Raw genomic sequence first — 14,912 nt, forward strand, 5'->3', positions numbered from 1 at the left:
GGAATAATAGGAATATCATAAAAAAAGATTAATGTATAAGTGGATCATTAATATTTATTATTTACTATATAAAATTGAGTTCAATATCAAACCGTAGGATACTAGATGTTGGTTCAATAAATTGAGCGTGAATGATAGTAGTATTCGTGTATTGATGAAATAACAAAGGGCATTATTCGCCACAGTATTGGTGTCCTACTACGGTCTCACCGGAGAAGCAAAGAGAACCAGTTGTCATGGTCAGTCTATAAACGATCTTTAGAGACGACAGTCGCGTTTTGTGAACCCTGCAAGCTGAGTGGATCGTTGAGTGTGGGCAGAACAAGGTTACCACAGTTTTATACCAAATTTTAAGATAATTTTCAATTCCACGCATATAATTTCTTCAAAAAATTTCGTTTTTCTCAAGGTACTGGAATGGTTGTCTCGCATATCCTTTTTAAAATATTTCCTTGTTCCAATTCAAAGTATTTCAACATCACACTTCGAGTGGAAGAAACATTTTTGAAGTTTTATGGTTCAACAAATTTACTGCCTTATTTTTTTTCGAAATTTTATGGATAAACCTACCTGTATGACAATAAATAGTTGTAACTCCAAAATAATGGGTTTTAGAATGGTGAGTTGACAATCTGGAAGGAACGAACCTTTATTAAAGCCCTCTGAAGTCCCTGTCTAAACCTCTGAAATCTTAAAAAAAAATCTAAAAAATGATCGTTTTGGAAAACTTGAAGACTCAAGAAAACCCAAGATCGGAAATTTTGAAGGATCATCTGCAAGGAGTTCTTAACACCGGTATGCGCACGGTTCAGGCATACAATAAGGCATTTCCCCACTCGTCAAACAAACAGCTGATTTCTCATGTTTACATTTTCTCGGCATATTGTGGTAGGGTAAAAATAACAACAACATTACGCATGTTCGATGACCAAAGGGTAACGAAAAAGAGTCGATTTGGATAGGAGTTACTGAAACCACACTAGATATGAACAAATTAGTATATACGGATTGGGGACAAGGTCTGTTGGTTGGACTGTGTAACAAGATTTCCAGAAACCAAACCCTTGAGGAATGAACTACTTTGGAGACAATAAAATCTTTAACAAATCTACCAACGCCAAACTCGAGACTATTTAAAAAGCTACAAAAGCACTGAGTGCATGGACCAAACCGTATCAGGTTGAGTGTACAAAAGCAATTGACAAAAATTCGGTTCCCAAATCTCAGTAACTACTCTAATAAACACCCAAAAGTGTGTCTAGTTCATCATGCTGTAGGAGTCTCATGCATACTACGTCACTATACACCTGGAGCTTATCTTTATCCAGTGAACTTGGGTTACCGCTTTGCTTTAAGGCTACTCTTTTTATGATGTGAACGTGATCTGCAGAGAAGCTCTTGCCTAGAATCTAGATAGACATCTAAGAACCGACAAGCTTAAAAGATGGCTAAGCGTATCCACAAAAATAAGAACTTTCGACGCGAATTTTGAGTGTCAACATGTGTTGAACCTGGCTCTGAAGACATTACTCAATGAACATAATTCCTCCATATGATTTGGTAGAAAATTTAGAATAGGGTGAATGCGCTAAATGTTAACAAACTGAGTTATCAGCTGCGTGAAAAGAAAAAGTACGTTCGAAGACCTCTACATTTTGATTATAAAAAGTTTTTGAAGGGTTTTTGGTTTCTGAGAACAAATGGAAACAAAATAATATTTTTGCTGGCAGCTTATGGGGCTGTCAAGCTTTGAATGCGTTTTTCCGGAACAGCGATGTTGGCGCGTTAGCCATATTCAGAATACGATACCGAACTCGTTATCACTTTATTTTTCCCATCTTTTATACTAAATCTACTCTATCTTAATGATAACATCTAACTAATAACGACGAGCGAGATGCGAGAGCGAGCCGAAAGCAACGACCTAATCTCTCGGTTCAAGGCCGGTCAAAGGCGGCTGCCTGGTGCTGGCTCCCTTTGCTTAAAACCACCGCGGTGTACACAAGGTGCTCTCGCTGTAAGACCCGTGCTAATGCCTGTAGTCTTAATTGGAACACGACCCCTACGTATTGGGACAAGAAAACCTTGTTTTGGATTCTACCAACCATTCAAAACTCTTTCTTGAATAACCCTGGCTTGAAAGGCCTGGTAGCCTACCGGTGACTGTCGGTCGATTCCATATCCCGGAGCTTGAGGACCGTACGAATACCCACCAGGCATCACCTCCGCTGGGCCCTTGGTAGATCGCTACGGTAGGGAAGGATGTCATCGGAATTGGATCGAACTAGTTGTCAGCTGAACTTCCTACAACCTCAGTTTGACTGACATCCGAACATTCACCATCATCAGCAGCGTCGGACAAGGCTTGGCCCAACAGGTGTCGTTGATTGCGCAATAATAGTTTGTGTTAAATATAGTCTGAGTTGAGGAGTGCTTAAATTGTGGTTATGCGATTTTTCATTGATAAACGTGCAGCCCTGAGGCTTACGAAGGGATTCTCTTACACGCCGGTGGAAGTGGTAGGTTTTATACTTACAGTACGCTGGTCTTCCTCGGACAATATTCACGTTTAGTTCCCGTAGAAAACAACAGGAAACTGATCAACCTACTAACCTAAACCTAGAAGACCGAAATCCGTCTTTAACTGCTGCCAGCAAAAGTTCTCGTCAACAGTGCGTATTTCCGCGACTAGACTAAGCCGCCGCTGCGGTGACACAGTTGAGACACCAGAACACGTTGTGTTCAACTGTCCGAAGTTCGAAGGGGTACGCCGGATTGCCACGTGCGGGTCAGACACGACAGTCGACAACATCGTGCGGAGGATATGTGAGGATGCAAACACTTGAGGCGTGGTCAGCGATGGGTTCACCCGGATCATGACTGCCTTGCAGAGGAGTTGGAACTCCTTCGTCGGGGACCATCATAGTAGTGTGCGTACCGTCTTCGGCACACTGCACATTTCATGGCATTATCGGCACAGAGATTTGCTAAATAGGCATTGGATTTTTGCAGCCTCTTCTATGGGTGTAGTCTTAATTGGAACAGGCAGTAAAGCATACAAAGACAAGGCTTTACCTTTTGCGTATGCCGAGCTGCCTGGTACGTCGCGCGTGTGTGTGTAGGATATCTCCACCGTTACCTTCGCGGAGTATCCGACTAGAACGCGCCCTCTGCGACGGAGGCTGCCTGGATAAGAAATTACCTTCTCCGCAGTCGGGGGAAGAGTATTTACGTCGCGGAATACTCTCGGGTAGAGTGAGTGAGACCGACGCCATCGGATAAGCCACCTCCACCGCCGTGGAGTATCCGTGTAGCACGCATTCCCTACGATGGAAACTGCGAGGATAAGACTTTACTTTCTTCGCAGTCGAGCTCGTAGGAAGAGTATTTACGCTGCGGAATACTCTCGGGTAGAGTGACTTCACGTCGTCGGACGGTGAGTCACTCGAGTCGGTGTAGGATGACGTCTTCGCCGGAAATCATCCAAGTAGCTTCGTTAAGTCCCGGACGCGTGCCGTGACAGGTACGTGTCCAGGATAAGCTGCTCTCGACCGGCACACGCACGGGCAAAGAGGAGAAGGCCTCGAGGCAAACCAAGTGAAGCCAAGATCACGAGTCGTTAAAGTAGAGGTCATTGGTCTTTAGCAGTGGTCTCGAAAAGTGGCAGGCACAATAGTCGTGGAAACCTAGCGGTCCCGAATTACGAGTAAAGGCCGGATCTCGAGTCGTCAGAGGAGAGGTCTTTAGTCTTGAATCATAACAAAAGGCAGGATATATATGCTGAAGTCTTGACATGAAATCGAGTAAGCCGATGAGCGCTTAAGCGCGAACTTGGTCTCCTATCACGGGTACAACCTTCGTTGCAAGTCCAGATGGGAATAATGGCCAGAGACCCCAGGTGGAGATTATGGCGTAGGGGTACATAGTATCTTGAGTCGACAAATTGCTCTCATGGACCCAGGGTATCATACTAGGGCGACGCGGTGGCTCGCCGTGCCTTGGAATGCAATCCGTCAAAAGGATTTACCACCTGAGTGATCAACTAATAAAAAAAGACTAATCCGCCGTGAGCTTCTGGGACTGCCTCTTCTTCGATGCCTTCCTGTAAAACACCTCTCATCTCGTTTTCATCTCTCCGCAGCGTCTTCCCAATCCTGGTTCCACAACCGTACTACCATGGGAAAGCGATAAAAATGTTCCTCAACGGCCGTGATATGACTGAGTTTCTTGAGATACGTGACTTAGAGAGCGCCTACAACTCATAACGCGTAACAAGTTTCTGTGACTACATCAATCGCATTCAGGATAACGCTCGCACCAATCACTTATCTTTTTGATCATACGTGCGACAAAGAAAGGGCACTCAGGGTAAATCTCAAGTTACCAATGAAACAACTGCTGAAACGCTCAATACTGTTGCAAATCTTTTCTCGACATTGCGCGCTTAACACGCCACCTTCATGCGAATCATACTAAAGTAGCTTGCGGAATTGTGACTTCAACCTTCTTCTGCTGCATTTCTCCTCGAATGACGTCTTTCGGAAGCTGTCTACGATAGATGAAACAAAAGGACCTGGACCAGATGGCATTCCTCCAATTCTGCTTTAGAAACGCTTCAATTCGTTACCCGTACCAATTTCGACGATTTTTAACCAATCGTTAAAAGAATGTATATTTCTCACCGTACGGAAAATCGCATCGATCAATCAAATCCAGCGGCGAGTGGAAAACTACCGAGGGATTTCGATTCTAAGCTGTTTGCCTAAGGTATTCGAGAGTCTTGTTTATAACGTGCTTTATCAATCGGTGCATCACTGTATTTCTGAAGATCAACATGGGCTGATAGAACGCAGATCTACGATCACCAACCTAATGACATACGTTACGAAGTTGGTTACTAGACTTGACAAACGTCAAGAAGTTGATGTCGTTTGTGTAGATTTGAGCTAGGCTTTTGATTGATTATCGCACAAATTGGTCATCGGAAAAAATGCTTCGAATAGGACATGTTTGGCTTTCCAAATGGATCAACTCTTATCTCATACACCGGACTGCTCCAATACGACTGAACAACGTGAACTCTACACCTTTTCGAATCATTTCTGGAGTTCCACAAGGAAGTCACCTGAGACCCTTGATCTTCGTTCTTTAAAACAACGACCTATGCACTATTATAAAATCGGAAATCCTGTTGTGCACCAACGATCTCAAAATTTTTCATATCTTCACTAGTTCACTGCTGTGCTCTCCAGAAAGATATCGATTCAATTCAATTCAATTCAATTCTAATACTTCCAAATGAAGTGTCATTTCTGACACTTGTAAACGTCAATTTTTGATCTTTGAGTACAAAATATTTTCTACTATCTTGAGCCGCAATTCCATCTCCAAAGACCATGGCATAATTGGGACACCAAGCTTACTTTCTCACAGCATTTCTCGACTGCAACAGCTAAGGGCTTTGCCGTTCTTGGGTTCTTACGACGAAACAAGAAATTTTTCAACGACGACTACAGTCCAAAAATGCTATTTTACGCAGCATTGTCGAATACGGAGTGCAAATCTGGGCTCCATACCAGGTTGTACAGGCAAACTGGATCGAAAGAGTACAACGATGCTTCTTCAGATATTTACGCTCTGCACCAGATACCATGGAACGACGCCTTGAACACTCTACGGAGAACGCTGCTTGTTGCTGAATCTTCGGACGCTGGCATCAAGACCCATTCTCCTACAACAGCCCTTCATCTTCGATTACTACAGAATAACGTGGACTGCAATGAATTCTTGTCGCTACTTCCATTTTCGGATTTCCGTTAGTAGAGAGATCTGACGTGACCGCCAGATGTTTTGATCCAGGTTTTGATGTCTTTCTTGGTCCCACTATAAGACGTTGCGACCAAGATACAAGAAGCACTCTACTTCTGAAAGGATTCTCTATGTATCGTAAATTTAAGTTAATAAATTAGCTATTGAACATATAAAAAAATCATTCATTTACATCATACAACAAACGTCTTATCAAAAATATTTTGTAATGTTACACGACAAACATGCTCTAAAGCCTACAACACTCACCTTCTATTCTACCTCGAACGAGGCAATTGTGAATTCAATCAAACATGTGATCGAAACGCGAAGGCTCCAATTCTCCTTCAGCACAATTTCCTGGAAAAGAAAATGCCAACACACAATAACAGCGGTTGGTGGCAAAAAAGATGAGAAAAATCACCGGAAACAAAAAATTCCTACCTTCCTTCCGTAGGAAGGTAAGCTGGTCCCGAGCAAAGCGGAACACTGAGAACACACACACAAACAAACTGAACAACACAGAAAACTCCCGAGAACGAATCACATGTTAAGGATGCATTAATTTTAATTCTCCCCGTGTTATTTTTTTTGTTGTTGTTTCTCTCGCACTCCTCGCTTGCTAAGATTTGTTCCAGCAGCTCGTCGTTTTCTCGGAATGTAATTCCTTCGCCCACTGTTGATGTTATTTTCAATCTGGCTGGCTTATTTTCTTATACCTTACTCAAATGTTGTTGTTCTTTTTTTCCGTTTCTTGCAGGATACGATTGGGTCGGCTGGCGGAACGATTCCCTCGGTTGGGCCGGAAAGCCGGTGGAAATGGTGTTCGAGTTCGATACGGTGCGCAACTTCAGCGCCATGGTGCTCCACACCAACAACATGTTCAGCAAGGACGTTCAGGTAAGCAGGAGCTTTCGTTGTTTATGTTTTCTAACGCCGCTCTTTTTGGATCAAGGTTAACTGCCAACGAAGCGATGAAAACAACTCAAATTTCTCCAGTTGTTTAGATTCGTTTGGAAATGGTTTATATTCATTATCGTTCTGGCATTTTGTTTGTAAGGATTGCAAAAACAAAGAGCTTATTTTTTTTACTTTTATTTCCAAAAAGTCAAAACAAACAACGTACGCGCCTTTGAAATTCTTTCACATTGGATATACAAAAATGTGGTTGTGATCCCAAAATTGATATGAGAGAGTTACCAGAGGATATCGGCTCAAGTCCCACTGAGAGCCTCCAGGTTTTTTTCCATAAGTGTTTCAGCATATGTATTTCTTGAACTCTTAAACTAAGGTTGAAAAAACTAATCATTTTCACCGTTGTCACAATAAATCGGTGTCAATCGAATTTCAAATCAACCATCGAACACGTTCACTCAAACACGGAGGAAGTTATTTATTAAGACATCTGAAACACTGAATAAAGAGAACAAAAAGCACAAAACATCACACAACAATAACACACATCGTCGTCAATGTGCCATCGGCAGAGCAAATGGCTCTCATTTTACAAAGCTCAAGGATTTCATTCCTGTCCCATTTGCTTTGTTTTGTTTTTTTTTTCTCGTTTTGTTTCTCAACTTCATTCCGATTCTCCAGCTTCCATCCGTTGGGGTTTTGTTTTCTTTCCCGTTTTTATTTTTCCCCAGGAAAGAAAAGCTTGGAAGTGAACCATTTGTTTAATTCAACCCGTTGTTGTTCTCCCTTCTATACATCCTATTACCCTCCGGGAGATCGTTGAAGCCCCCCCGGTTGGCTGCTAGTATTGCTTCATATCCGGAGATAAGTGGGAAAAATTGTGCTCCCCATCATCAGACCGAACTACTCTGCTAGCTACTACATTCTACATGTTCCGGTACCACCTGTTTTCTGTTTTTTTTTTTATTTCGTTTTGTGGGGCTTTGAAGAAGAATCTTGGTCTTTGGGATCAGGAATTCGTTCGTTTTTTTTTTGCTATTGTAGGGTTGCAATTGTCTTCAAGTTTCCTCATGGGGGCTGTTATTTATTTAGTGTTACTCTATGGTAGGTGATAGCTAATATTTCAATTACAGCTCGATTACATTTTTGTTGTAAAATAACTAATAGACTTGGAAAATTCTAAAGCAAAAACAAAAAACAATTTTAATGATAAGCAAATCAAGATTTCAACGGGTTTCTATAAAAAGAGAATCAATCTTTTTCCTAAATTTAAAATCCGTTTCCATTAGCACTGGAGTTCTGCGCCTAAAGTTTGATTCATTTAGGATTGGAACAAGCTTTTGCTCATATTGTGGTGCTCCTGGTGGGCGGATTTGGAAGTTCTTGGATCCCACGTTTTGAGAATTTTTTCAGTTTCACGTATGTGTTTTTGACATTCCACAAATCGACTGTGCTTTGTAAATAATTAACTTGAAAGACAAAAGAAGGGAAAAAATTGTGCTTAGTTATTTGGAAAACCCATTGTGGTCTGCCCCAAGGCTAGCTAAACTGCTGAAATTGCCCGAAAAAAACCATATGGCGCGTAATCAACAGTAAAAGGAAACATTGATAACGATTTGGAAGCCTCAATCCAATCATCGTAGAGGAACTGTCGACCGGAAACTGCATGGTAATATTTTGGAGCCGATTAAGAGAAATTCCAGTTTGTCCAACCGTGATTTGGCCAGTAAATTCGGCTCTGACGATAGTACCGTGAGTAAAATTCAACTCCGGGAAGGAATCAAGTCGTATTGAGTTAGCAAACAGCCAAATCGGACCATAAAACAGAATAATGTGGCCAAAATCCGTGCTCGAAAGCTATACGACCAGGTGCTGACCAAATTTGATGGGTATCTTCTGATGGACGATGAAATCAATGGCAAGGCTAACTTCGGGCATATCCCAGATCGAAAATTTTTCTTTGCAAAGGCTTGGGGGGACGTTCCAGACAAATTTTAATTTGTTTGGAACCATTCCAAAAAAAGTGTCTGCAAAAAAGGTTTTTTTTCGTTTATTCGATCCCACGACCATCCCGTAATGATTTTTCCAGCTTTGGCAAGCTTTCATTACATCAAAGTTGTCCAAAAATGATATGCCGAGAAAGGGGGCCTGTTTGCTCCGAAAAACCTTAACCCACCCAACTACCCCCAGTTCCACCGTAGTGAGAAATACTAGGCAGCCATGAAAAGGAGACGCGAGGCAAACGGAAAGGTTGTCAAAGACATCAATCAGACGAAGACCAGGTGGAATAAGGTAGCTAACAAATAGATCATTTTATAAATTTGATTTCATACGACGTAATGGAAGCGCACGCGAAATAAGCTTATCCAATAAACGCTTAATAGCTTAACAATTTTGCCTAAGACAGCTAAAAAATTTTGAATAATGGACAATGGATTGTGTGCTGTAGAAATTTTCAGCCACAAAATGTTATAAAGAGTGTTCGGTTCAAAAAAGTTGTCAAGCAAAATTGCGCGTAAATCGATTATTTGTAATTAAAAAAAAAAAGTTTCTTGATAATGGCAGGATGCCAAATCCGGCCAAAATAGCACAAACAAGTCGTGTTTTGTTATTTAGCAAAAGCAGCAAACGCATTTGAAGGCACTTTCACGTAAATTTCCTGGTTGACCCAAAGTAACCATAACAAGTTACACTAAAGCTTTCCATTTTTATAGCTTTAAACCGGCATTCAATTGCAAAATTTTATTATATCAGCACACAAGTAATATGCTGCATCATATTAGAATTACCGTTATCCGGGGTAATATTGATCACTTTTTTCAATATTTTTCTAATATTTTTTCTGTAAAGGGGAATGTGGCATGTGTAGCATCCGTGCTACCTCCCAAGGGATTTTCCCAAAAATCCCAAATTTGTCTGTTATCACTAATTAGGCAAAACCGGCAATCCGCCTAACGGAATGCCCAGCCATAAACATGCATTGTGTTTTGCTTCATGCGCGACCTTATCGGCACGCAGAGGTAAACATTGGTTGCTTTCTTTTGAACGACCCTCGCAAAGGTCTGCTGTGCTTTGCTAGCAGACCGGTCGTCGCTAGAATGGCTTATTATACAAAAACTTAGCTTAACTTAGCTTAGCTTGATTAACTACTCACACCCACCTTAAACCGTAAAACCCGAAGTGCATGGTTGTAGAAAATGTATGCATTGCTTGTTCCAAAAACATATTATGATAACAATCACTTCGAGGTCCACGATCGCTGGCGTGGCTCAGTAGAACAAGTTCCACATTGCCAATGGTTGCTACTCCGTGATTGACCGAGGCCATCAATTTTAATCAGAGGTCAAATGAATGGTGCTTGGGATTAGCAGCTCATTCACACTGCTTAAAACTGATGCTCTCTCTTTTAACGCCAATAACGGCGCCGGCCACGTCCTAGTAGTCAATAGATAGATTGGAAGAAAGATAAAAGGATGAAAGATCTATTTTGTGCTTTAGGACCGAGGTTACCTCTGCATCCTAGCAAAACAATTTTGGTTGGGAGAGGGATTGAAGGAATTGATTTGGAGACACTTTTGACCAGTGTTACGATGAACCTTAAAAATTGTTTTCCTATTTTCTATTAGTTCCTATTGAAAGCTTTCAGCATCTCAAACCGTTGAATCCAAAAAACAAAAAAAAACTGTTTTAATGACAGATTTAAAAATTAAAATATTTGAAATTTTTTAATGATTTGCAATGAAAAAAAAGACATTTCGAAATCCACGATTGTTGGTGTGGTTCGGTAGAATAAGCTCCACGTCACCAATGATTGCAACTAAGTGATTGACCGAGGCCACCAATTTCGCACAGAGGTCAAAAGAAAGGCGCTTGGGATTAGCAGCTCATTCTGAATGTACAAAACTGATGCTCTCTCTTGGAACATCAATAATGGCGCTAGCCACGTCAATAAAAAAAAAAGAAAGGAATGAATTAAATGAATTTGTGCTTTAGGACCGAGGCTACCTCTGCATCTTGGCAAATAATCTGGTTTGGGAGGGGGGTAAAAGATCGTGTTTTCTGTTATGTTTCTAATTTTAACCAAAAACCTGCTATTTAAACAAGATCCATACATTTTATATTATTCTCTATTATAAAATGCTTCTGTGATAAAAACTTACTATAGTTTCTGTAATGAATTTTCTCACTTTTTCATCAGAGAATTTCAGTATCATACATGTATGTATGTATGTATGTATGGTTCCCCCATCGGTAGCAAGGTCCTGCCTATGTCTGTGTGGCTTGGCCTTTGAATTGCTTCTAGGGCTTCCACGGCCGATGGTTCGTCGAAGGAAGGTATCCAACCCTCAGAAACCTACAATGGTTGGCAACCCACTCCGCTTGCAATGGTTTCTTCGGATTAACCCCAGATGCATTCCTTCTAAAAATATATGAAATGATTTGGATAGTAAGGAAAATTACAAAATAATAAATAGGTAATATATAAAATAATAATGTATGAAATATTTTGATAAACGAATCTAATATATACATAATATAATTAAAATATGAAAACAAAATTTTTTTTAAATATTTTCAAAAGGATACAGATCTGAAATGGTAAAAATTTCGTTAGAGTTTTTAGAGGCATGGTACTTTTTGACTGTATGATGTAGAACGAGCATTCAAACATATAACAACTACCCAAGAATATTTAGTTAAGTATAAACCTCAGGATTGATAATGATTTATCTTTCACATGACTCTTGGCCATTTTTCTCTTTGGGCACATTCATCAAGCAACCTCAATGTATAGTATAGTAATTACATAACCTAATTAACAGCAAATAGTGGAAACAACTCAATTTGAATAATAAAAATATAATTCCAGTAATAAAACAAAAAAAAACAACATTTAAAACATCGATGAATTTTGTTTTCCGATATTTTTTATAATTAGCTGACTAAAAACTTGGCTTTGAATGAAAGATAAATGGTTTTTTAATCAGGACTTAATATGATGCTTTAACTGGCCAAGGAATCAGAGTAAAAATTAAAAAAAAATAATAAATTTTTTTTGATTAGTTTATTTTCAACTTTAAATTCTTTAAGGCATAATGATTAAATTACTATAAAACATATAAACTATGAAACAAGATAATATTTCATATAATATAAATAAATAGTTTTGTTTGATTAATTGATGAAGGGACCTTTGGGTGATTCAAACGAGAACTTCCATCCAACGCTTTCAAATTCTAGGTAACTTGTGATAATGAATAGAGAACAAAACAAATACATGCAGCATTATCCCTTTCTCCTACCATAGCGGCACATTCAAGTTTTCAAAACTGTTCCTCTCAATATTGCACTTAGCTTTTTTTTTTTTTTCCTTGTAGGGGAGAGCCCACTGCGACCAGTAGTTGATCTATTGTGGTAATTACCCCGCGTTACTTATTTATTTATTTATTTGGAGTCTTTGACTACTGTCATGCAGACTTAATATTAAAACTAACTTATGAATAAGATTACAAAACTATTAAAAATTAGTTAAAAACTAGTTTACATCACGGATTGCACTTTTAAACGTAGATTTAGATATATGAAAGTCAAATAAGTGCGAGACAACATTAAAAGCTTGACAACATCGGTATAAGGGGTGATTTTGTCCAAATACTGTTCTGCTTCTTGGCAACCAAAAAATCAACTGACTGCGTAGTTGTCGAGCTGGGGCGTAGAGGTTTAAACTCTGGAGCAGTTGAGGACAGTCAACAGCGTTGGTCAAAATATCGTAGATGAACATTCGTTGAAGATAGTTTCTTCTTTGACTCAAAGGCGTCATTGATAGTAGGCCACACCTCTCAGAGTAAGGAGGTAGCCGTACGGGATCTTGCCAGGGCAGACGGCGTAATGCGTACCGCAGAAATTTTTTCTGGATTCTTTCAATCCTGTCGCTGTGAACGGAGTGGTAGGGTGCCCAAACAGGAACAGCATATTCTAAGACGCTGCGTACTAACGAGCAGAATAAAGTTTTCAATGCATACGGGTCTTCAAAACTTGACGTATTCCGACGAAGAAAACCGAGCAAAGCGAAACCTTTGGCTGTAGTCGTCGCGACATGCTGGGCAAAAGTGAGCTTTTGATCAAAAGTAACCCCAAGATCTTTTATGGAGGTTACCCTTTCGAGTGAGCTTCCGCTCAAAGTGTAGTCGTAAACGATTGAGGCTCTACTCCTGAAGAAGCTTATGCACTTACACTTACCGCCATTAACTTCCATTCCATGTATATTGCACCACGCCAGTAATCTGTCGATGTCATCTTGAAGCGCAGCGCAATCCACTATTGAATCTATGATTCGATAGATTTTCAAATCATCAGCAAACAGTAGTTTCGGTGATTGAAGGCATGTTGCTAAATCGTTTATAAACAGAACGAAGATAAGCGGTCCTAAGTGGCTGCCCTGCGGTACACCTGATGGCATGTTGAACACAATAGAGTGAGTACCACGAATGTTGATAAAACCTCGACGATTATGCAGGTACGACGACAACCATTTGGTAACCCATACAGGAAAGCCGTAGCGAGTAAGTTTTTCTATGACGATTCTGTGTGGAACTTTATCGAAGGCCTTCGCGAAGTCAATGTATATAGAGTCCACTTGCAGTTTCTTATATGTGGCTGTATGCAATTCGCTGGCATAGCACATTAAATTTGTCAACGTTGACCTTTTCTTGACAAAGCCGTGCTGGACCTCCGTGAGTAACGGGACAGCTGCAGTATACAATCTTTCGTACATCAGGACTTCAAATACTTTGGAGAAACAGCAAAGAATGGATATTGGTCGATAATTTTCCACACGATGAGCGTTTCCAGACTTATGAATTGGAGCAATAGCGGACATTTTCCAAAGAGCAGGAAAGACACCTTCCGATATCGATAGATTGAAAATCATGCTAAGTGGCGTGGCAAGTGATACAGCAATTCTCGAGACCAACGGCGTTGGGATCCCATCAGGCCCCGAACCTTTCGAAGAATCCATGGATACCAATACTTTTAGAACCTCCTGGTCTGAAAATACGGGCTGCGGGAGACTAATGTCACGATTTTGCAGTGTTCCAAAGTAATCATTAGTGCAGTCCGGAGAGAGTGAGCTGTACACGCTACTGAAAAATTCGGCAAACAAACCAGCAGAATCCTTAATGCTTTCCGATGTCCGTTCTTGAAACGTTACAGATGAAGGAATAGAATTTCCAAGTCGACGACTATTGATATATTTCCAGAAATAAGAAGGATCTTGTTTAACGTTACGTTCGATGTTCAAAATATACTGATCAAATGCAGCGTTACGAATTGCCGAATATTCAGTCTCTAGTCTAGAGAGGGATAATTTGTTCTCATCAGTCTTGTCTCGAAAGTATCGTTTGCGGGCTTTACGAACAACGTTACGTTTTCTCCGAAGTTCGGAGTTCCACCAAGGTTGATTATAGGTCTTTTGTCGGCGCAATCGTCTAGGAGGTGTGTACGCTCGTAAAATCTCCCACATATGATAGTAGAAGGTGGATACCGCGTCATCTACACTCAGATCTCCAAGCTCTGCTTGCCAGTTTATGTTCATCAACAGTTCAATAACATGATCTGTATTGCAATGCGTAAAATCCAAATTTTGCTGGTGGGAACATGCGGTGTCCATAAACTCATCAGATAAATAATGCACTATCATTACACACGGATGGTGATGTCGGTCAGTGCTCAAAATTGCACATGGTGGGTGTACAACTTCGGCAAGATCAGGTCTGTTAATAAACATAAGGTCGAGAATTCTTCCATTTGCGTTGACGAGCGAGCACATCTGAGACAACCCAGAAGCTATTGTTGATTCTATAACAGCTAGCTCCTGCTCAGTGGAGGCGTTCACCGGCAAGAATCCATTCGAATCTTCATCAAAGCTCCAATTTAGATTGGGTAGATTATAATCCCCAGCTACGACGATAATGTCCTGGCTAGTAGCAATGTTCATTATGTGATCAAGAGCAGACATGTGAGACGCATATAAAGAAGTATCGCTATTTGGCCTGAAGTATACACAACACAGGTAGATGTAACGGCACTGATTCCTGATTCGTACCACAACTTGTTCAAGATGATCGCATCCGGGAATTGCGAACGAAACTGCGTCAATGTTATTATTGACTGCAATCAGAACACCTCCT

At 40.5% G+C, this 14,912-nt stretch overlaps 1 protein-coding gene across 1 annotated transcript in view; it reads left to right on the forward strand.

Annotated features, from left to right (window-relative positions):
* The window catches only part of LOC129746288 (discoidin domain-containing receptor 2), a 903,668-nt gene that overhangs the window by 676,908 nt on the left and 211,848 nt on the right, over nucleotides 1–14,912 (forward strand). The window contains exon 7 of the mRNA XM_055739885.1: nucleotides 6,569–6,708. Coding sequence (XP_055595860.1) covers nucleotides 6,569–6,708 — 140 coding nt within the window. The remainder of the gene's footprint in view (nucleotides 1–6,568; nucleotides 6,709–14,912) is intronic.

Source organism: Uranotaenia lowii, chromosome 2, assembly GCF_029784155.1.
Source record: "Uranotaenia lowii strain MFRU-FL chromosome 2, ASM2978415v1, whole genome shotgun sequence".
In the NCBI taxonomy this organism is placed as follows: Eukaryota; Metazoa; Arthropoda; class Insecta; order Diptera; family Culicidae; genus Uranotaenia; species Uranotaenia lowii.